Genomic DNA, 14,838 nt, shown 5'->3' with positions numbered 1-14,838 from the left:
AACAAGAGGTGGTCTGACTCCACACTGCAGACTTCGCATATTCAGAGAACGGTCCAATGCGGAAGCAGGCCATTCGGCCCACCTGCCTGCCACAGCTCTCTTGCTCTTTCTCGGAAACCCTTCAAATCTCTACCTTCAAGTGTTTCTCCAATTCTCTTCTGAACTGGGGAACTGAATCCGATCCCAGCACCTGTCCAGTGGTGCTTTCTCAGCCCGTAACAACTCGCTGGGCAAAAATAATTCCTGTCTCCCCCGTTGGTTGAATCCCTTGCCTCTGGTTACCCACTCTTCAGTTATTGCAAACAAATATCCCTCTAATTAAAACTGTTCAGAGTTTTTATGACTTCTATCAAAATCTCCTCAATTTTTCTCTGCTGAGGAGAATGACACCAGCCGATTGAGAGGCGATTCATTCAGGATGCTCAAAACCATGATGAAGGGCCTCGGTAGAATAAATGATGCTGGTGGGAGGATCAGGAATCAGAGGAAGCTGGTTTGAGGTGATCGGCAAAAGAAGCGATGGTGACATGAGGCAATACTTTCACACAGTGAGGTGTTAACATCTCGAATGCACTGCCCGAGAATGTGACCCAGGCAGACTAAATTATTACCTCCAAAAAGGGATGAGTTGGGGGAGTTGTAGGACTGAGTTGCTCTCGCAGAGAGCAAACACAGTCACGAAGGACTGAATGGCCTCCATCTGTGGTTCTTCCCTAACCTGTCTTCTTGACTACAGTTACGGCGGCACAGTGGCTCAGTGGTTAGCTCTGCTGCCTCACATCGCCAGGGTTCAATTCCAGCTTCGGGCGACTCTCTGGGAGGAGTTTATACGTTCTCCCCATGTCTGCGTGGGTTGGCTCCGGTTTCCTCCCACAGCCCAAAGATGTGCAGGTTCGGTGGATGAGCCTAATGTGGGTTATGGGGAGGTGGGTTCAGGTGGAATGCTCTTCAGAGGGTCAGTTTGGACTCGATGGACTGAATGGCCTGCTTCTACGTGGTAGGGATTTTATAAAGTCCTTCATCTCTGGTGCCATTCCAATCAGCCTCTTCTGTGTCCACTATATGTTCATGGTTATCTCTCTTAGTGCCCAGGATCAAACATAACATTCCCGTTCTGAGGAAGAGTCACTCAACCCGAAACATTGATTTCTCTCCACAGATGCTGCTAGACCTGCCAAACTTTCCCAGTAATTTCTGTTTTTGTTTCTGATTTACAGCAACAGCAGTTTTTTTTCCATTTTTACACATAATATTTCAGCTAATGCCAGAATAGTTAACCATTTAATAGAACTCAATTGTTTGTCAACACCAGGTTATAGTCCAACAGGTTTATTTGGAAGCACTAACCTTTGGAGTGCTGCTCCTTTATCAGGTAGCTAGTCGGGTAGGATCATAGGACACAGAATTTATAGTAAAAGATCAAAGTGTCATACAATTGATGTGATGTGTTGAACAAACCTAGATTTCTGTTAAGTCTTTAATCACTTAGAATGGGGATGTAGGTTTGAAATCATTAATATGTAAATTATGTAGATTTACATATTAATGAATCAAATTCTGCAATCCATTCTAAGTGATTAAAGACCTAATAACAATCTAGGTTTGTTCAATACATTGCATCAGTTGTCTGACACTTCGATCTTTTACCATAAATTCTGTGTCCTATGATCCTACCTGACTAGCTACCTGTTAAAGGAGCAGTATTCCAAAGCTTCCAAATAAACCTGTTGGACTATAACCTGGTATTCTGTGATTTTTAACTATGTCCACCCCAATCCAACAGCAGCACCTCCACATCCTAGTTGTTTTTGTATGCTTTCTCAATTTATAAAGTCCCCAATCTTGTGTAACTTTTCGAAATGGCCCTAACTTGGGGAGAGAGAGAGAGAGAGAGAGAGAGAGAGTCACAAACCAGACAGAGAATGAACAGAAGGGAGTGACTGAATGTGCATCAGTGTTGGTGTCAGGATTTCCACACCAGTGGGAAATCTGTCCGCTGGTTTTACTTACCTCTTGTACTGTATGGTTATGTGATTCGATCATCTCTTTCACCACAAACTTGTCTCCATCTGGAGAGAGGCGAACTTTGATAACGCAGGGACACTTGGTCTTGTTGGTTCTGCAACAGACAAATGCAGCATGGTGTCAGGAGCTACAGGGAGACTGGCTTTTGACTCTCTTTTCGCACGGTGCGATAGAAAGATGATTAAATTCCTGTTTACAGCCTTCAAGAGACCCAAAAACTGAACAACAACGTGGAATGCTCAGGAACTGCTGGTCTGAGTGTTTCTGATCTGAACTTGTAAGCTTTTGTTTTGTTCAAATTTTGTCTTGAACGAACAGACTCTGGGTGGGCATGAGGTTCAGAAGTGCCGATGTGTGTGAACTCAGATAAGATTCCAGGTGATGAAATAGACAATAGGTGCAGGAGTAGGCCATTCTGCCCTTCGAGCCAGCACCACCATTTATTATGATCATGGCTGATCATTCCTCAATCAGTATCCTGTTCCTGCCTTATCCCCATAACCCTTGATCTCATTATCCTCGAGAGCTCTATCCAACTCTTTCTTGAAAGGATCCAGAGATTTGGCCTCCACTACCCTCTGGGGCAGAGCATTCCACACAGCCACCACTCTCTGGATGAAGAGATTTCTCCTCAACTCTGTTCTAAGTGGCCTACCCCTTATTTTTAAACTGTGTCCTCTGGTTCAGGACTCACCCATCAGCGGAAACATGTTTCCTGCCTCCAGAGTGTCCAATCCTTTAATAATCTTATACGTTTCAATCAGATCCCCTCTCAGCCTTCTAAACTCAAGGGTATACAAGCCCAGTCACTCCAATCTTTCAGTGTAAGATAGCCCCACCATTCTGGGAATTGACCTCGTGAACCTACGCTGCACTCCCTCAATAGCCAGAATGACTTTCCTCAAATTTGGAGACTAAAACTGTGCACAATAGTCCAGGTATGGTCTCACCAGGGCCCTGTACAGCTGCAGAAGGACCTCTTTGCTTCTATACTCAATGCCTCTTGTTATGAAGGCCAGCATGAAAGACTGGAAAGGGTTCAGACAGGATTTACCAGGATGTTGTCAGGAACAGACTGCTTGAGTTATAAGGACCGGCTGGGACTCTTTTCACTGGAGGCTGAAGGGTGATATTATAGGCGTTTATAAAGTCATGAGGGGTACAGATAAGTTAATTGATTGATTGATTTATTGTCATGTGCACCAAGGTACAGTGAAAAGCTTTGTTTACGAGCAGTATAAGCTTTCTCCCTCGGGTGGGGGATTTCAAGACCGAGGGCGTGTTTTTACTGAGAGAGGAGAAAGATTTAAGAAAATACGTGAGGGACAATTTTTTTTTAAAGAGTGTGGTTCATTTGTGGAATGAACTTTCAGAGAAAGCGGTGGATGCAGGTACAGTTACAATATTTAAAATATGTTTGGATAAGTACATGAATGAAAAATATTTGGTTGAACATGGGCCAGGAGCAGGCAGGTTGAACTAGTTTAGTTTGGGATTCTGATCGGTATGGACTGGGAGGACCGAAGGGTCTGTTTCTGTGCTGTATGACTCTATGACTGTGAGTCTATGACTTCAGTGACATGGTTGAAACATGAGGCACTGGAAAAGTACAGCAGGTCAGACAGCAAATAAGAAGCAGGAGAATTGAAGTTTCGGGCATAAGCCCTTCATCAGGAATATGAGGGATAAATAGGAGGAGGGGTGTGGCTGGGAGGGAAGGTAGCTAGGAAGGCGATAGGTAGGTGCAGGTGTGGTGAGGGGGTGGGGGGGGGAACTGATGGTGATAAGTTCGAACGGAGGGTGAAGTGGATAGGTGGCAAGATGGACAGGTGGGACAGGTCAAAAGAGCGATGTCGAGCTCTTTGGTTGGATCTGGGATGAGGTGGGGGAAGGGGAGATGAGGTAACTGGAGAAATCAACATTGATGCCATGCGATTGGAGGGTCCCAAGGCAGAAGATGAAGCGTTCTTTCTCCCGGCGTTGGGTGGCTCGGATTTGATGGTGGAGGAGGCCCAGGACATGCATGTCCTTGGCAGTGTGGGAGGGTGGGGTGAAGTGGTCAACCACAGAGTGGTGGGGTTGTTCAGTGCTTGTGTCCCTGAGATGTTCTCTGAAACATTCTGCAAGTTGGCGTCCTGTCTCCCCAATGTAGATGAGCCCACATCAACAGCAATGGACACAGTAGGTGAGGTGTTTGGATGTGCAGGAAAATCTCTGATGGATGTGGAAGGGCCCTTTGGGGCCTTTGATGCAGGTGAAGGGGGAGATGTGGGCGCAGGTTTTACACCTCGTGCAGTGACAAGGGAAGATGCCGGGAGTGGAGGGTGGGTTGGTAGGGGTCATGGACCTAATGCGGGAGTCGCGGAGGGAATGGTCTCTGTGGAACGCAGATAGGGGTGTGCAGGGAAATACATCCTTCATGGTGAGGTCTGACTGTAGGTGGTGGAAATGGCGGAGGATGATGCGCTGTAACTAGGGGTTATTCAGGTGGAAGGTGAGGACCAAGGGGGCTCTGCCCTCAGAGGGGTGGGGTTCAAGGGCAGAGTGTGCAAAGTGAAGGAGATGTGCTGGAGGGCATTTTTGACCACGTGGGAGGGGTAATTCCAGTCCTTGAAATCGGAGGCCACCTGGGATGTTCTGGAGTGGGACTGGGCCTCCTGGGAGCAGATGCTGCAGTGGCAGAGGAATTGGGAATAGGGGATAGAGTTTTAATGGGGGTGGGGGGGGGTGGGAGGAGGAGGAGCTGGAGTCCAGGTAGCTGTGGGAGTTGGTGGGTTTCAAGTAGATGTCAGTGTTGAGTCAGTCACTAGAAATGGAGATGGAGAGGTCCAGGAAGCGGAGGGAGGTGTCTGAGTTGGTCCAGGTGAACATGAGGTCAGGGTGGAAGGTGTTTGTGAAGTTGATGAACTGTTCAACTTCCTCCTGGGAGCACAAGGTGACACTGATACAGTCATCAATGTAGCGGAGGAAAAGGTGGGGAATGGTGCCGGTGTAACTGCGGAAGAGGGACTGTTCCACGTATCTGCCCAAGTTGCGGGCACAGCTGGGGCCCATGCCTACGTCGCAAAAGCTAGGGTCCATCTTCAGAAAGAGAAGGGACAGAGGAGATTCAAAAGAGGAAGTTGAAATTCATCAGGGGTCTGCACAAAGTGGATAGGGCTGAGAATGAGACAGCACAGACGTACAACGACTGACAAAAGAATCAAAGGTGACGTGGGATTAATCTTTTGTTTTAAAAAACACGGCGAGTGTTTACGTTTCAGAATGCACTGCCTGAGAATGAAGTTAAAGCTGACATCATTGTGGTCTTTAAAAGAGGATGTGAGAATTGAAGAGAACTTTTCTTGCAGGCGTACAAAGGAAGGAAGTTGGACGAGGTGAGTTAATCTTGCAGACAGCCAGAGCAGGCTTGACAGGCCAAAGACTTTCCCTCTCTGTGGTGGCCATCATCCAGGTCTGTCAGTCAGGCCACAGCCACATAAAGTGCAGTACCTGTGCAGACATGGACACAATTTAGCCTAACAGTTAGAGTCAGCTTAGACAGCCCTATTCTGGATTTCTCACACCACTGTGTGGTTATTCCTTATTTGAGGTGTGGTCAGTAGTTTAGTGTTGAAATTACCAACTTAAGCAGAGGAAGCTCCCACAAACAGGAGTGCAAGGAAAGGCCAGATCATCGAAGTTGGCTAAGGGATAACTTGGGTCCAGGAGGCCAAGGCTCATTCTCTCGCTTGCTGAAATGGCACAGTGTTTTCCATCCACCTGCAAGGGCAAAGGGGCCTCTGTTTCTCATCTCATCCCAAAAGACAGCGCCTTCAACAGAGCAGCACTCCCCGATAACTGCATTGGAGTTGAAGCTTCAGTCAGGATTTTGGTCCAAATCTCTGGAGCGGACACTTAACCCCTTCTGCCTCAGAGGCAAACGTGCCACGTACCAGCTAGGGCCAGTCTGTAATGGCTCGTTGGGCCCTGCTTGTTCTGCTTGGCTGAGAGTTGGCAGGTGGGTGGAGGTGGAAGGGCACGTTGCTTACAGAGGGAAGCCTGAGAACGGTGGCTCCCTCCTCACTAACAGAACACGAGAGTGCTGAGCAGGCCATTCAGCCCATTGAACCTGCATCTCCGATAGTTCTGGCCAGTTAGTTCCAATGCACGACTCTTTCCTCGTGACCCCAAACATTTCCTTCAACTTTAAGTACCTTTGCCTTATCCACGTTTCCTTAGAAAGCGATCTGTTTTCATCAGCGTTTCAGGAAATCTAACCAGAATAAATTGCACAACTATTTTCCCCATGACCCGGAACTTTTCTCTTGACTTTCAAACTGCCATTCAAGTTCCTTCAGAAAGAGACCGATTACATCTGCTTTCGCAACCCTTTCAGGACACCTAGCCCAAGCTGGGATGACTCGCTCTGTTAAATACACTCCCAGCGGGGCTCTGGTGTGGGTTGTGGGGTTACAGAGCGACAGCAGGAGAACCAACTCAGGCGGAGTCAGCCAAAGACCCCTCCCACCCTGTCCCGAGGCAAAGACCACCCTCCTCACCTCTGGTTTGTCCGCTTTCCGGTGCCTTTCGCCCTGAAGAGTTTGCCCCCGTGGATGCAGGCGTAGTCGATCTCGGCGAACCTCAGCGCGTCGTTCATGGGCCGCTTAGGCGCCCTCCGCCTCTGCGCCTCGATGGTGCGCGAGTGCCTGGTCCAGAGCTGCACGGCGCAGTCCCTCTGGTAGCGGCGGAACTCCCGGTGCAGCTCGCTGTACGACGAGAACTCCGCGCCCACTCGGAACCCCACCGTCTGGGACATGGCCATACGTCCCCCAACCGCCCGCCTCTCTCCCTGGCAACCAGGGAGCGGGACCTGTGAAAAAAAACACAGAGGGCAACAGGTCAGGGGGCCGGAACCCTGGAGAATGTGGGTGTGGGAGGGATTGCACGTCTTAACTGCTGCCGTCAGATCGCAGTGGGTTTTCAGAACAGCTGAGATACGGACCCCTGGCAACAGGCAAGGGGTGAGCAACCCTCCCAGCTTGTTCTGAAGTCTCAGCGAAGATTCACCTGCAGAAACCAGCAGCAGCGAGCGACCCAAAGACGCAAGCAGAGGGGTGTGCAGCAAAACGATCGGGTTTTCAAAACAACTTGCCCTTTTGCTCATGGTCGTGTGTGAAACGTTAGTTGGGGGTAGCCAGCGTTGTGGAGTCAGCGTGATCTAACTGAATAGCCCCAATGGCCCATTCCAGATTTTTGAAGCATGACCCACAGCAGGAGCCTCCAGGGTGTTTCCGCATGTATCAGGAACACAGACACTCTCAGGGGCTGCTGATGTTGAAGGGGGGAGTGCAGAATCACTCGGGACCACCTACAAAGTGTCCACCTACAGTTTCAGAGTTGAGAACGCCCACAGTGTGGTGGAAGCAGACCAGTCAGCCTCTCTGAAGACCATCCTGCCCAGACACACCACCCCCCTGTAACCCTGCATTCCCCACGGTTAGTCCATCTAGCCTGCATATCCATGGCCAATCCACCCTTGCCTGCCTATGTTTGGACTGTGGGAAGAAACCACATCACCCAGAGGAAACCCACGCAGATCACAGCGAGAATGTGAGAACTCCACATGGACAGTTGCCTGAGGCTGGAAGCGAACCCGGGTCCCTGGTGCTGTGAGATGGCAGTGCTAACCATTGAGCCACCCAAAGATCTAGGATCCAGATGCCGGCCGATTGTTCCAAACATTGGGTGTAAAGTTACGCCGAGCAGAGAGTGAGACAAACCTTATTAACGCAGCAGCTACTGGTCGGTTTGGCTGGGTGACTGGTCAGGCAGTCAGTGACCTTTGTCACGTAGCTCAGAAGCCATCAGCATTGAGGACGCAGGAAGTGAGATTTCTGTTGGAAAACAATGAAAAGTATCAAAGCTCTATCTGTACAACAGAGTAAAGTTCATACTGAATTACATTGGGCCTACAGCTCAGGACTGAAAATGTGTTGCTGGTTAAAGCACAGCAGGTCAGGCAGCATCCAAGGAACAGGAAATTCGACGTTTCGGGACAGAGCCCTTCATCAGGAACAGCTCAGGAACAAGCCATAAGCCGTTCAGCTGCAATAATAAATTTGTGGTTGATGGGTCTACCCCATACTCTTTGCTTTCATTGTTAATCAAAACTCTGTCTAACTTTGCCTCCGAAATATTCAATGACTCAGTCCCCACTGCTCTCTGGGGAACAGAATTACACAGAACAATTATCCACTGAGACAAATAGTTAAACAAGTATATAAATATTTCACCTCGTCACTGTCTTAAATAACATTTGTAAAATCATGAGGGGTATAGATAAGGTTAATATTTTCCCTTGGATGGGGGGATTTCAAGACTAGGGAGTGTATTTATAAAGCGAGAAGAGAAGGATTTCAAAAAGACACGAGGGGCAATTTCTATTTTACACAGAGAGTGCTTCACGTGTGGCGTGACCTTCCAGTGGTGGATGCGGGTACAGTGACAACGCTTTAAAGATAAACAACATAAATAAGACATGTTCGGAGGAACACACGCCAAGTGCAGGCAGGTGGTACGAATTTGGGATTATAGTCAGCAAGGACTGGTTTGTCCCACGGTTCTGTTTCCATCTCTATGCCTCTATCCCTAATTTTTGAAATGTTTCCCGTACTTCTCATAAGGATGATGTGCAGGTTAGGTGAATTGGCCATGCTAAATTGTGTAAGTTAGATACATTAGTCAGGGGTAAATGCAGAGGAACAGGGTAGGGGAATGGTTTTGGGTGGGATACTCTTCGGGACGGTGTGGACTTGTTGGGCTGAAGGGCCTGTTTCCACACTGTAGGAATTCTATGAACATCCTGAGCAAATCCATTGCCAATTCCCCTCAGGGTGTTACATGTTTCAATAAAATCACTTCTCATACTGCGAAACTCTAAGAGACCAGAAGAGACCTAGCTTCTCCATTCTCTCCACATAACTCAAGCCCCACATACCTCACACCATCCTTAGAAATCTCCTCGGCACCTGTCTGATCATATTGATATCCCTCCTAAAGTACTATGCCCAGAACTGCACATAATGCTCCAGTCGAGACAACATACACTGACATGAATTTGCAAAATAAAAAAAATGTCAAAGATTGGGGCCCCAGGAGCTGTCACTTGGAAGGAAAAGAATACCTGACCTGGTAAAACTAGACAGGTTTACTTGAAAATTCATTCACGGGGCTCAATGGTTAGCACTGCTGCCTCACAGCGCCAGGGACCCAGGTTCAATTCCAGCCTCAGGCGACTGTCTGTGTGGGGTTGCCACGTTCTCCCCGTGTCTGTGTAGGTTTCCTCCCACAACGTATAGGCGTGCAGGTTAGGTGAACTGGCCATGCTAAATAGCCCACAGTGTTCAGGGATGTGCAAGTTGGGTGCATCAGTCAGCGGTAAATGGGGAATGGGTCCGGCTGGGATACTCTTCGGAAGGTCAGTGTGGGCTTGCTGGGTCAAAGTGCCTGTTTCCACGCTGAAGGGATTCTGAGATTCTCGCACCTTTAATGCAGTTAGTTATCCTCAAGACTTTTTCTCATTGGAGCGTGGGAGGTTGAGGAGTGATCTTATAGAAGTTGATAAAATCATGAGGGAGATCAATAGATAAGGTGAATGCCAGGTGTCTTTTCCCCAGGTTTGGGGGATTTCAAGACTGGGGGAATATTTTTGAGGTGACAGGAGAAAGATTTTTTTAAAAATTGGCAGCAATATGGTTTTAGACGTGTTCACATGTGGAATGAACTTCCAGAGGAAGTGGTGAATGTGGGTACAGTTCGAACGGTTAAAAGACATTTGGATAAGTACATGAAGGTTTGGAGGGATATGGGCCAAGCCCAGGCCACGTGGGACTAGTTTAGTTTGGCGTTACAATTGACATGGACTTGTTGAACTGAAGGGTCTGTTTCCGCGCTGTGTGGCTCTATGAGTAGAAGTACTTCACTGGAACCTGAACCAAGCCAAATGAGGAGACGTTAGGATAGGTGACCAAAAGCTGAAACAAAGGGGAAGACTTTAAGTAGCATTTTAAAGGAAGAGCAAAGCAAAAAGATTCTGGAGGGAATTCAAGGTAATTAGAGGCTCGGCAGGCAAAGCATGTCCGGCAATGGGAAAAATAATTAAAAGTAAGGGATGTGGGGAATGGGTTTGGGTGAGATACTCTTCGGAGAGTCAGTGTGGACTTGTTGGGCTGAAGGGCCTATTCCCACATTGTAGGGATTCTAAGACGACCACAACTACCTTCTAAGTGCCATATCTAAGATAACCACAACTACCTTCTAAGTAGCCCACAATAACAGCTCAGATATTGCTGGGATGGAAGCATTAAAAGGGTGAAGACAGGTAAGGCTGTGGGTGGATTTTAAAACAAAGATGAGATTAACCAAGAATAAAGAACCACAATCACAGGGATGATTGGGGAATGGAACATGGTGCAAGTTAAGGTGCATGAAGCTGAGTTACAGAGATATATAGATGTACAGCACAGAAACAGCCCCTTCAGATCCTACATGTCCATGATGACCAGATATCCGAAATTAATCAGGTCCATTTGCCAGCATTTGGCCCACATCCCTCTCAACCTTTCCTATTCATGTGCCACTGCCCCATGAGCCCTTCTGTCTGTGGTTCAGCTAAATATTTTTCTTTAAGGACATGTCCAACTGCCTTTAAAACTCTCTCCAGAGTCTACTTCCAATCACACGCAGTTAGGATATGTCAGATCACAGCAGACCTCTCTGGGAATACATTTCCCATTATCTGTCTGGTTCATCTACTAACTCCTTTCAAACTAAGGCCTCTGGTTACTGGTCCACTTGATAGAAAAAATAGTATCTCCAGATTTGTTCTATGCAAACACCTCAGAATTATGACGGCCACTATCAATCCTCTGCTTAAATCCATCTCTTTAAGAAGAGCGTGCAAATCATTCAGCTCCACTGTCAAATTTGATGCCTGTGAAATGTTGTATTTTACAGGCCTTCACCACTTTCTCTGGCGGCTTGTTCCATACACACACCACCCTCTGTGAAAAAGTTGCTCCTGAGGTCCCTTTTAAACCTTTCCCCTCTCACCTTAAATTTATGCCCTATAATTTTGGACTCCCCTTCTCTGAGATGATCTGAAGTTTACAAAAGGTGGAATGAAGGATCAGCCAGGGGAACAGTGTAAAAGAAGCAGAGAAAGAGAGCACAGAAGTGCACAGTACCTTCGCACTTGAAACAAAGTGGTTGACTCTTAACTGTCTTCCAAACTGACCTGGCAGATTAGCCAGTTCAGGGGGGCCGGTTAAATGTGGGGCTTGCCAGAATGCTCACATCCTATGAAAGATCAAAGAACAGAAAAGAAACATGGTTATATTACTGGGTTAGTAATATGTCCTGCTTTCACACTAAGCATACCTTTCCATCATGTTGTCTGGCACTAACACACTGCCAAATGATCCACAGCACTAATGATACTCAAAACAGGGAATCGACGAGGTGCAATGGACCATCAGCAGCAATACAATTTAGATTACTTACAGTGTGGAAACCCAACAAGTCCACACCGACCCACCGAAGAGCAACCCACCCAGACCCATTCCCCTACATTTACACCATCACCTAACACTACAGGCAATTTAGCATGGCCAATTCACCTAACCTGCACATCTTTGTGACTGTGGGAGGAAACCGATGCACCCGGAGGAAACCCACGCAGACACGGGGAGAATGTGCAAACTCCACACAGACAGTTGCCTGAGGCGGGAATTGAACTCGGGTCTCTGGCGCTGTGAGGCAGCTAACCACCGTGCCAACGTGCCACCTGTATTTCTGTTCAACATTATTATGAAGAACTCCAGCAGTGATATCCTACGGCTGAAATGAATAGGACTTCAACATCTATCTACATCTTACTCTGTGTTTGGTATGAGCTCCACCTTTTCCTTCTGATTTCTACTGAAATCAGCCGAGGTATTCTTAACCAAGCTGTTCAGAAATGTCTCGGTATAACAAATCTTTGGAGAAGGTGGGATTGAACCTCGTTCAGAGGCAGGGTCAGTACCAGTGTGCTACAACAGCCCCAAACATTGATGTCAGGTTAAGTCTTGCTACAGGACAGAAGTCAAACTACACTTGGAGAACTGTGTGCAACTCTGAACTCCTTACCTACAGGAGTGATATTAATTTTCTAATCAACCATTTCAGAGACATGTTATTACAAACTTCTGGAGCAGGTGGAAGTTGGATCAGGCCTCCTGACTCAAAGGTAGAGACACTACCACTGCGCCATAAGTGCCAACAGGACTGATATCAGGGTGCTGTATGAGGTCAAACCATTTTCAGCTGCTTCATTAATGGTTCCCCAAAGCTTCTGGATGTAGGTTTGCGAGCTGAGCTGGAAGGTTCAGTTTCAGATTTTTCGTCACCATACTCAAGTGAGCCTCCGGATGAAGCACTGGTGCTATGGTCCAGTTTTCATTTATGTGTTTAGGTTTCCTTGGGTTGGTGATGACATTTCCTGTGGTGATGTAATTTCCCGTGGTGATGTCTCCAAAGATGCTCACCATCTGGAGGAACAAGTCAGGAGTGTGATGGAATGCCCACCATTTGTCTGAATGAGTGCAGCTCCAACAACACTCATCAAGCTCAACACCACCCAGCACAAAGCTGCCTGCTTGATTGGCACTCAACCCATTATTTTCAACATTGAGTCCCTTCAAGACTAATGCACAATGACAGCAAAGCGTACCACCTCCAGAGTACACGGCAGCAAGACTTGTCCAACAGTAAACTATAGCATCACCTCCCTGAAAGGATAAGGGCAGTAGATGGTCAAAACAATACCACTTGCAAGTTCCCCTCCAATCCACGCACCATCCTAATTTGAACAATGTTATTGTTCCATTAAAGTCCTAGAATTCCCTTATACATTCGCTCACATTTCTCCAGCAGCTGAGTTGAACTTCAAGGTCTGTGCTAGCTGCTGTTGGAGAAACTGGAGGTGAATGAGTGGGGATCAGCAAATGCGGACGCTCAGAGCATTTCTGAGGCTGCAGCCGTTGACTCCTTCCCTTCAGCACTGTGGGTATATCTGTACCACAAGGATCAAGATGAGGGTTCACCATCATCTTCACACAGGCAATCAGAGAGAGATAATAAGTGTTGGTATTGCTGTCAGTATTCACTCCCTAGGATAAATCAGAAAAAAGCCCTCATGCCTAAGTCAGCTTTTTGCTAAAGATATTCAGATACCAGATATTGCTGGTAGGATTAGGGAAAACCCAAAGGCTTTCTATAGGTATGTCAAGAATAAAAGGATGACGAGGGTAGGTATCGGTCCAGTCAAGGATAGTAGTGGGAAGTTGTGTGTGGAGGCGGAGGAGATTGGAGAGACATTAAATCAGTACTTTTCATCAGTATTCACTCAGGAACAGGACACTGTTGCTGATGTGAATATGGAATCACAAATAATTAGAATGGATGCCCTGGAAATATGCAGGGAAGAGGTTTTGGGAATATTGGAAAGGATGAATATAGATAAGTCTCCTGGGCCTGATGGCATTTACCCCAGGATCCTATGGGAAGCTAGGGAGGAGATAGCAGAGCCATTGGCCTGGATTTTTATGTCGTCGTTGTCAACAGGAATAGTACCAGAGGACTGGAGGATAGCGAATGTGGTCCCATTGTTCAAGAAAGGGAGTAGGGATAGCCCTAGCAACTATAGGCCAGTGAGTCTGACTTCAGTGGTGGGCAAAGTCTTAGAGAGAATGGTAAGGGATAAGATTTATGAACATCTGGGTAGGAATAACGTGATCAGGGATAGCCAGCATGGTTTTGTGAAGGGCAGGTCGTGCCTCACAAACCTTATTGAGTTCTTTGAGAAGGTGACCAAGGAAGTGGATGAGGGTAAAGCAGTAGATGTTGTGTATATGGATTTTAGTAAGGCGTTCGATAAGGTTCCCCATGGTAGGCTAATGCTAAAACTTCGGAGGTATGGCATTGAGGATACATTAGAGGTTTGGATTAGGAATTGGCTGGCTGGAAGGAGACAGAGGGTAGTAGTTGATGGATTATGTTCATTTTGGAGCGCAGTTACTAGCGGTGTACCACAAGGATCTGTTTTGGGACCATTGCTTTTTGTTATCTTTATAAATGATCTAGAGGAAGGACTTGAAAGCTGGGTAAGCAAGTTTGCGGATGACACAAAAGTCGGTGGAGTTGTGGATAGTGAGGAAGGAAGTGGTAAGTTACAGCGGGATATAGATAAGTTGCAGAGCTGGGCGGAAATGTGGCAAATGGAATTCAATGTAGCTAAGTGCGAAGTCGTTCACTTTGGTAGGAATAACAAGATGATGGATTACTGGGCTAATGGTAGGCTACTTGGTAGTGTGGATGAGCAGAGGGATCTTGGTGTCCATGTACACAGATCTCTGAAAGTTGCCACCCAGGTAAATAGTGCTGTGAGGAAGGCATATGGTGTACTGGGCTTTATTGGCAGAGGAATTGAGTTCCGGAGTCCTGAGGTCATGTTGCAGTTGTATAAGACTCTGGTGCGGCCTCATCTGGAGTATTGTGTGCAGTTTTGGTCGCCATACTATAGGAAGGATGTGGAAGCTTTAGAACGAGTGCAGAGGAGGTTTACCAGGATGTTGCCTGGAATGGTAGGAAAATCTTATGAGGAAAGGCTGAGGCACTTGGGGCTGTTCTCATTGGAGAAGAGAAGGTTTAGGGGAGATCTGATAGAAGTGTATAAGATGATTAGGGGTTTAGATAGGGTAGATACTAAGAACCTTTTACCGCTAATGGAGT

General features: G+C 47.1%; 1 protein-coding gene across 1 annotated transcript in view; it reads right to left on the bottom strand.

Annotated features, from left to right (window-relative positions):
- LOC132832624 (uncharacterized) overlaps positions 1-14,838 on the bottom strand; it is a 35,270-nt gene that overhangs the window by 18,588 nt on the left and 1,844 nt on the right. The window contains exons 2-5 of the mRNA XM_060850706.1: positions 11,253-11,364; positions 7,788-7,901; positions 6,567-6,877; positions 2,011-2,119 (exon numbers count right to left, since the gene is read on the bottom strand). Coding sequence (XP_060706689.1) covers positions 2,011-2,119; positions 6,567-6,829 — 372 coding nt within the window. The 5' untranslated portion in view covers positions 6,830-6,877; positions 7,788-7,901; positions 11,253-11,364. The remainder of the gene's footprint in view (positions 1-2,010; positions 2,120-6,566; positions 6,878-7,787; positions 7,902-11,252; positions 11,365-14,838) is intronic.

The sequence above is a fragment of the Hemiscyllium ocellatum genome, chromosome 35 (genome assembly GCF_020745735.1).
Source record: "Hemiscyllium ocellatum isolate sHemOce1 chromosome 35, sHemOce1.pat.X.cur, whole genome shotgun sequence".
NCBI lineage: Eukaryota > Metazoa > Chordata > Chondrichthyes > Orectolobiformes > Hemiscylliidae > Hemiscyllium > Hemiscyllium ocellatum.
The sequence above is the reverse complement of the archived record's forward strand: the minus strand, read 5'-3'. Positions and strand labels throughout refer to the sequence as shown.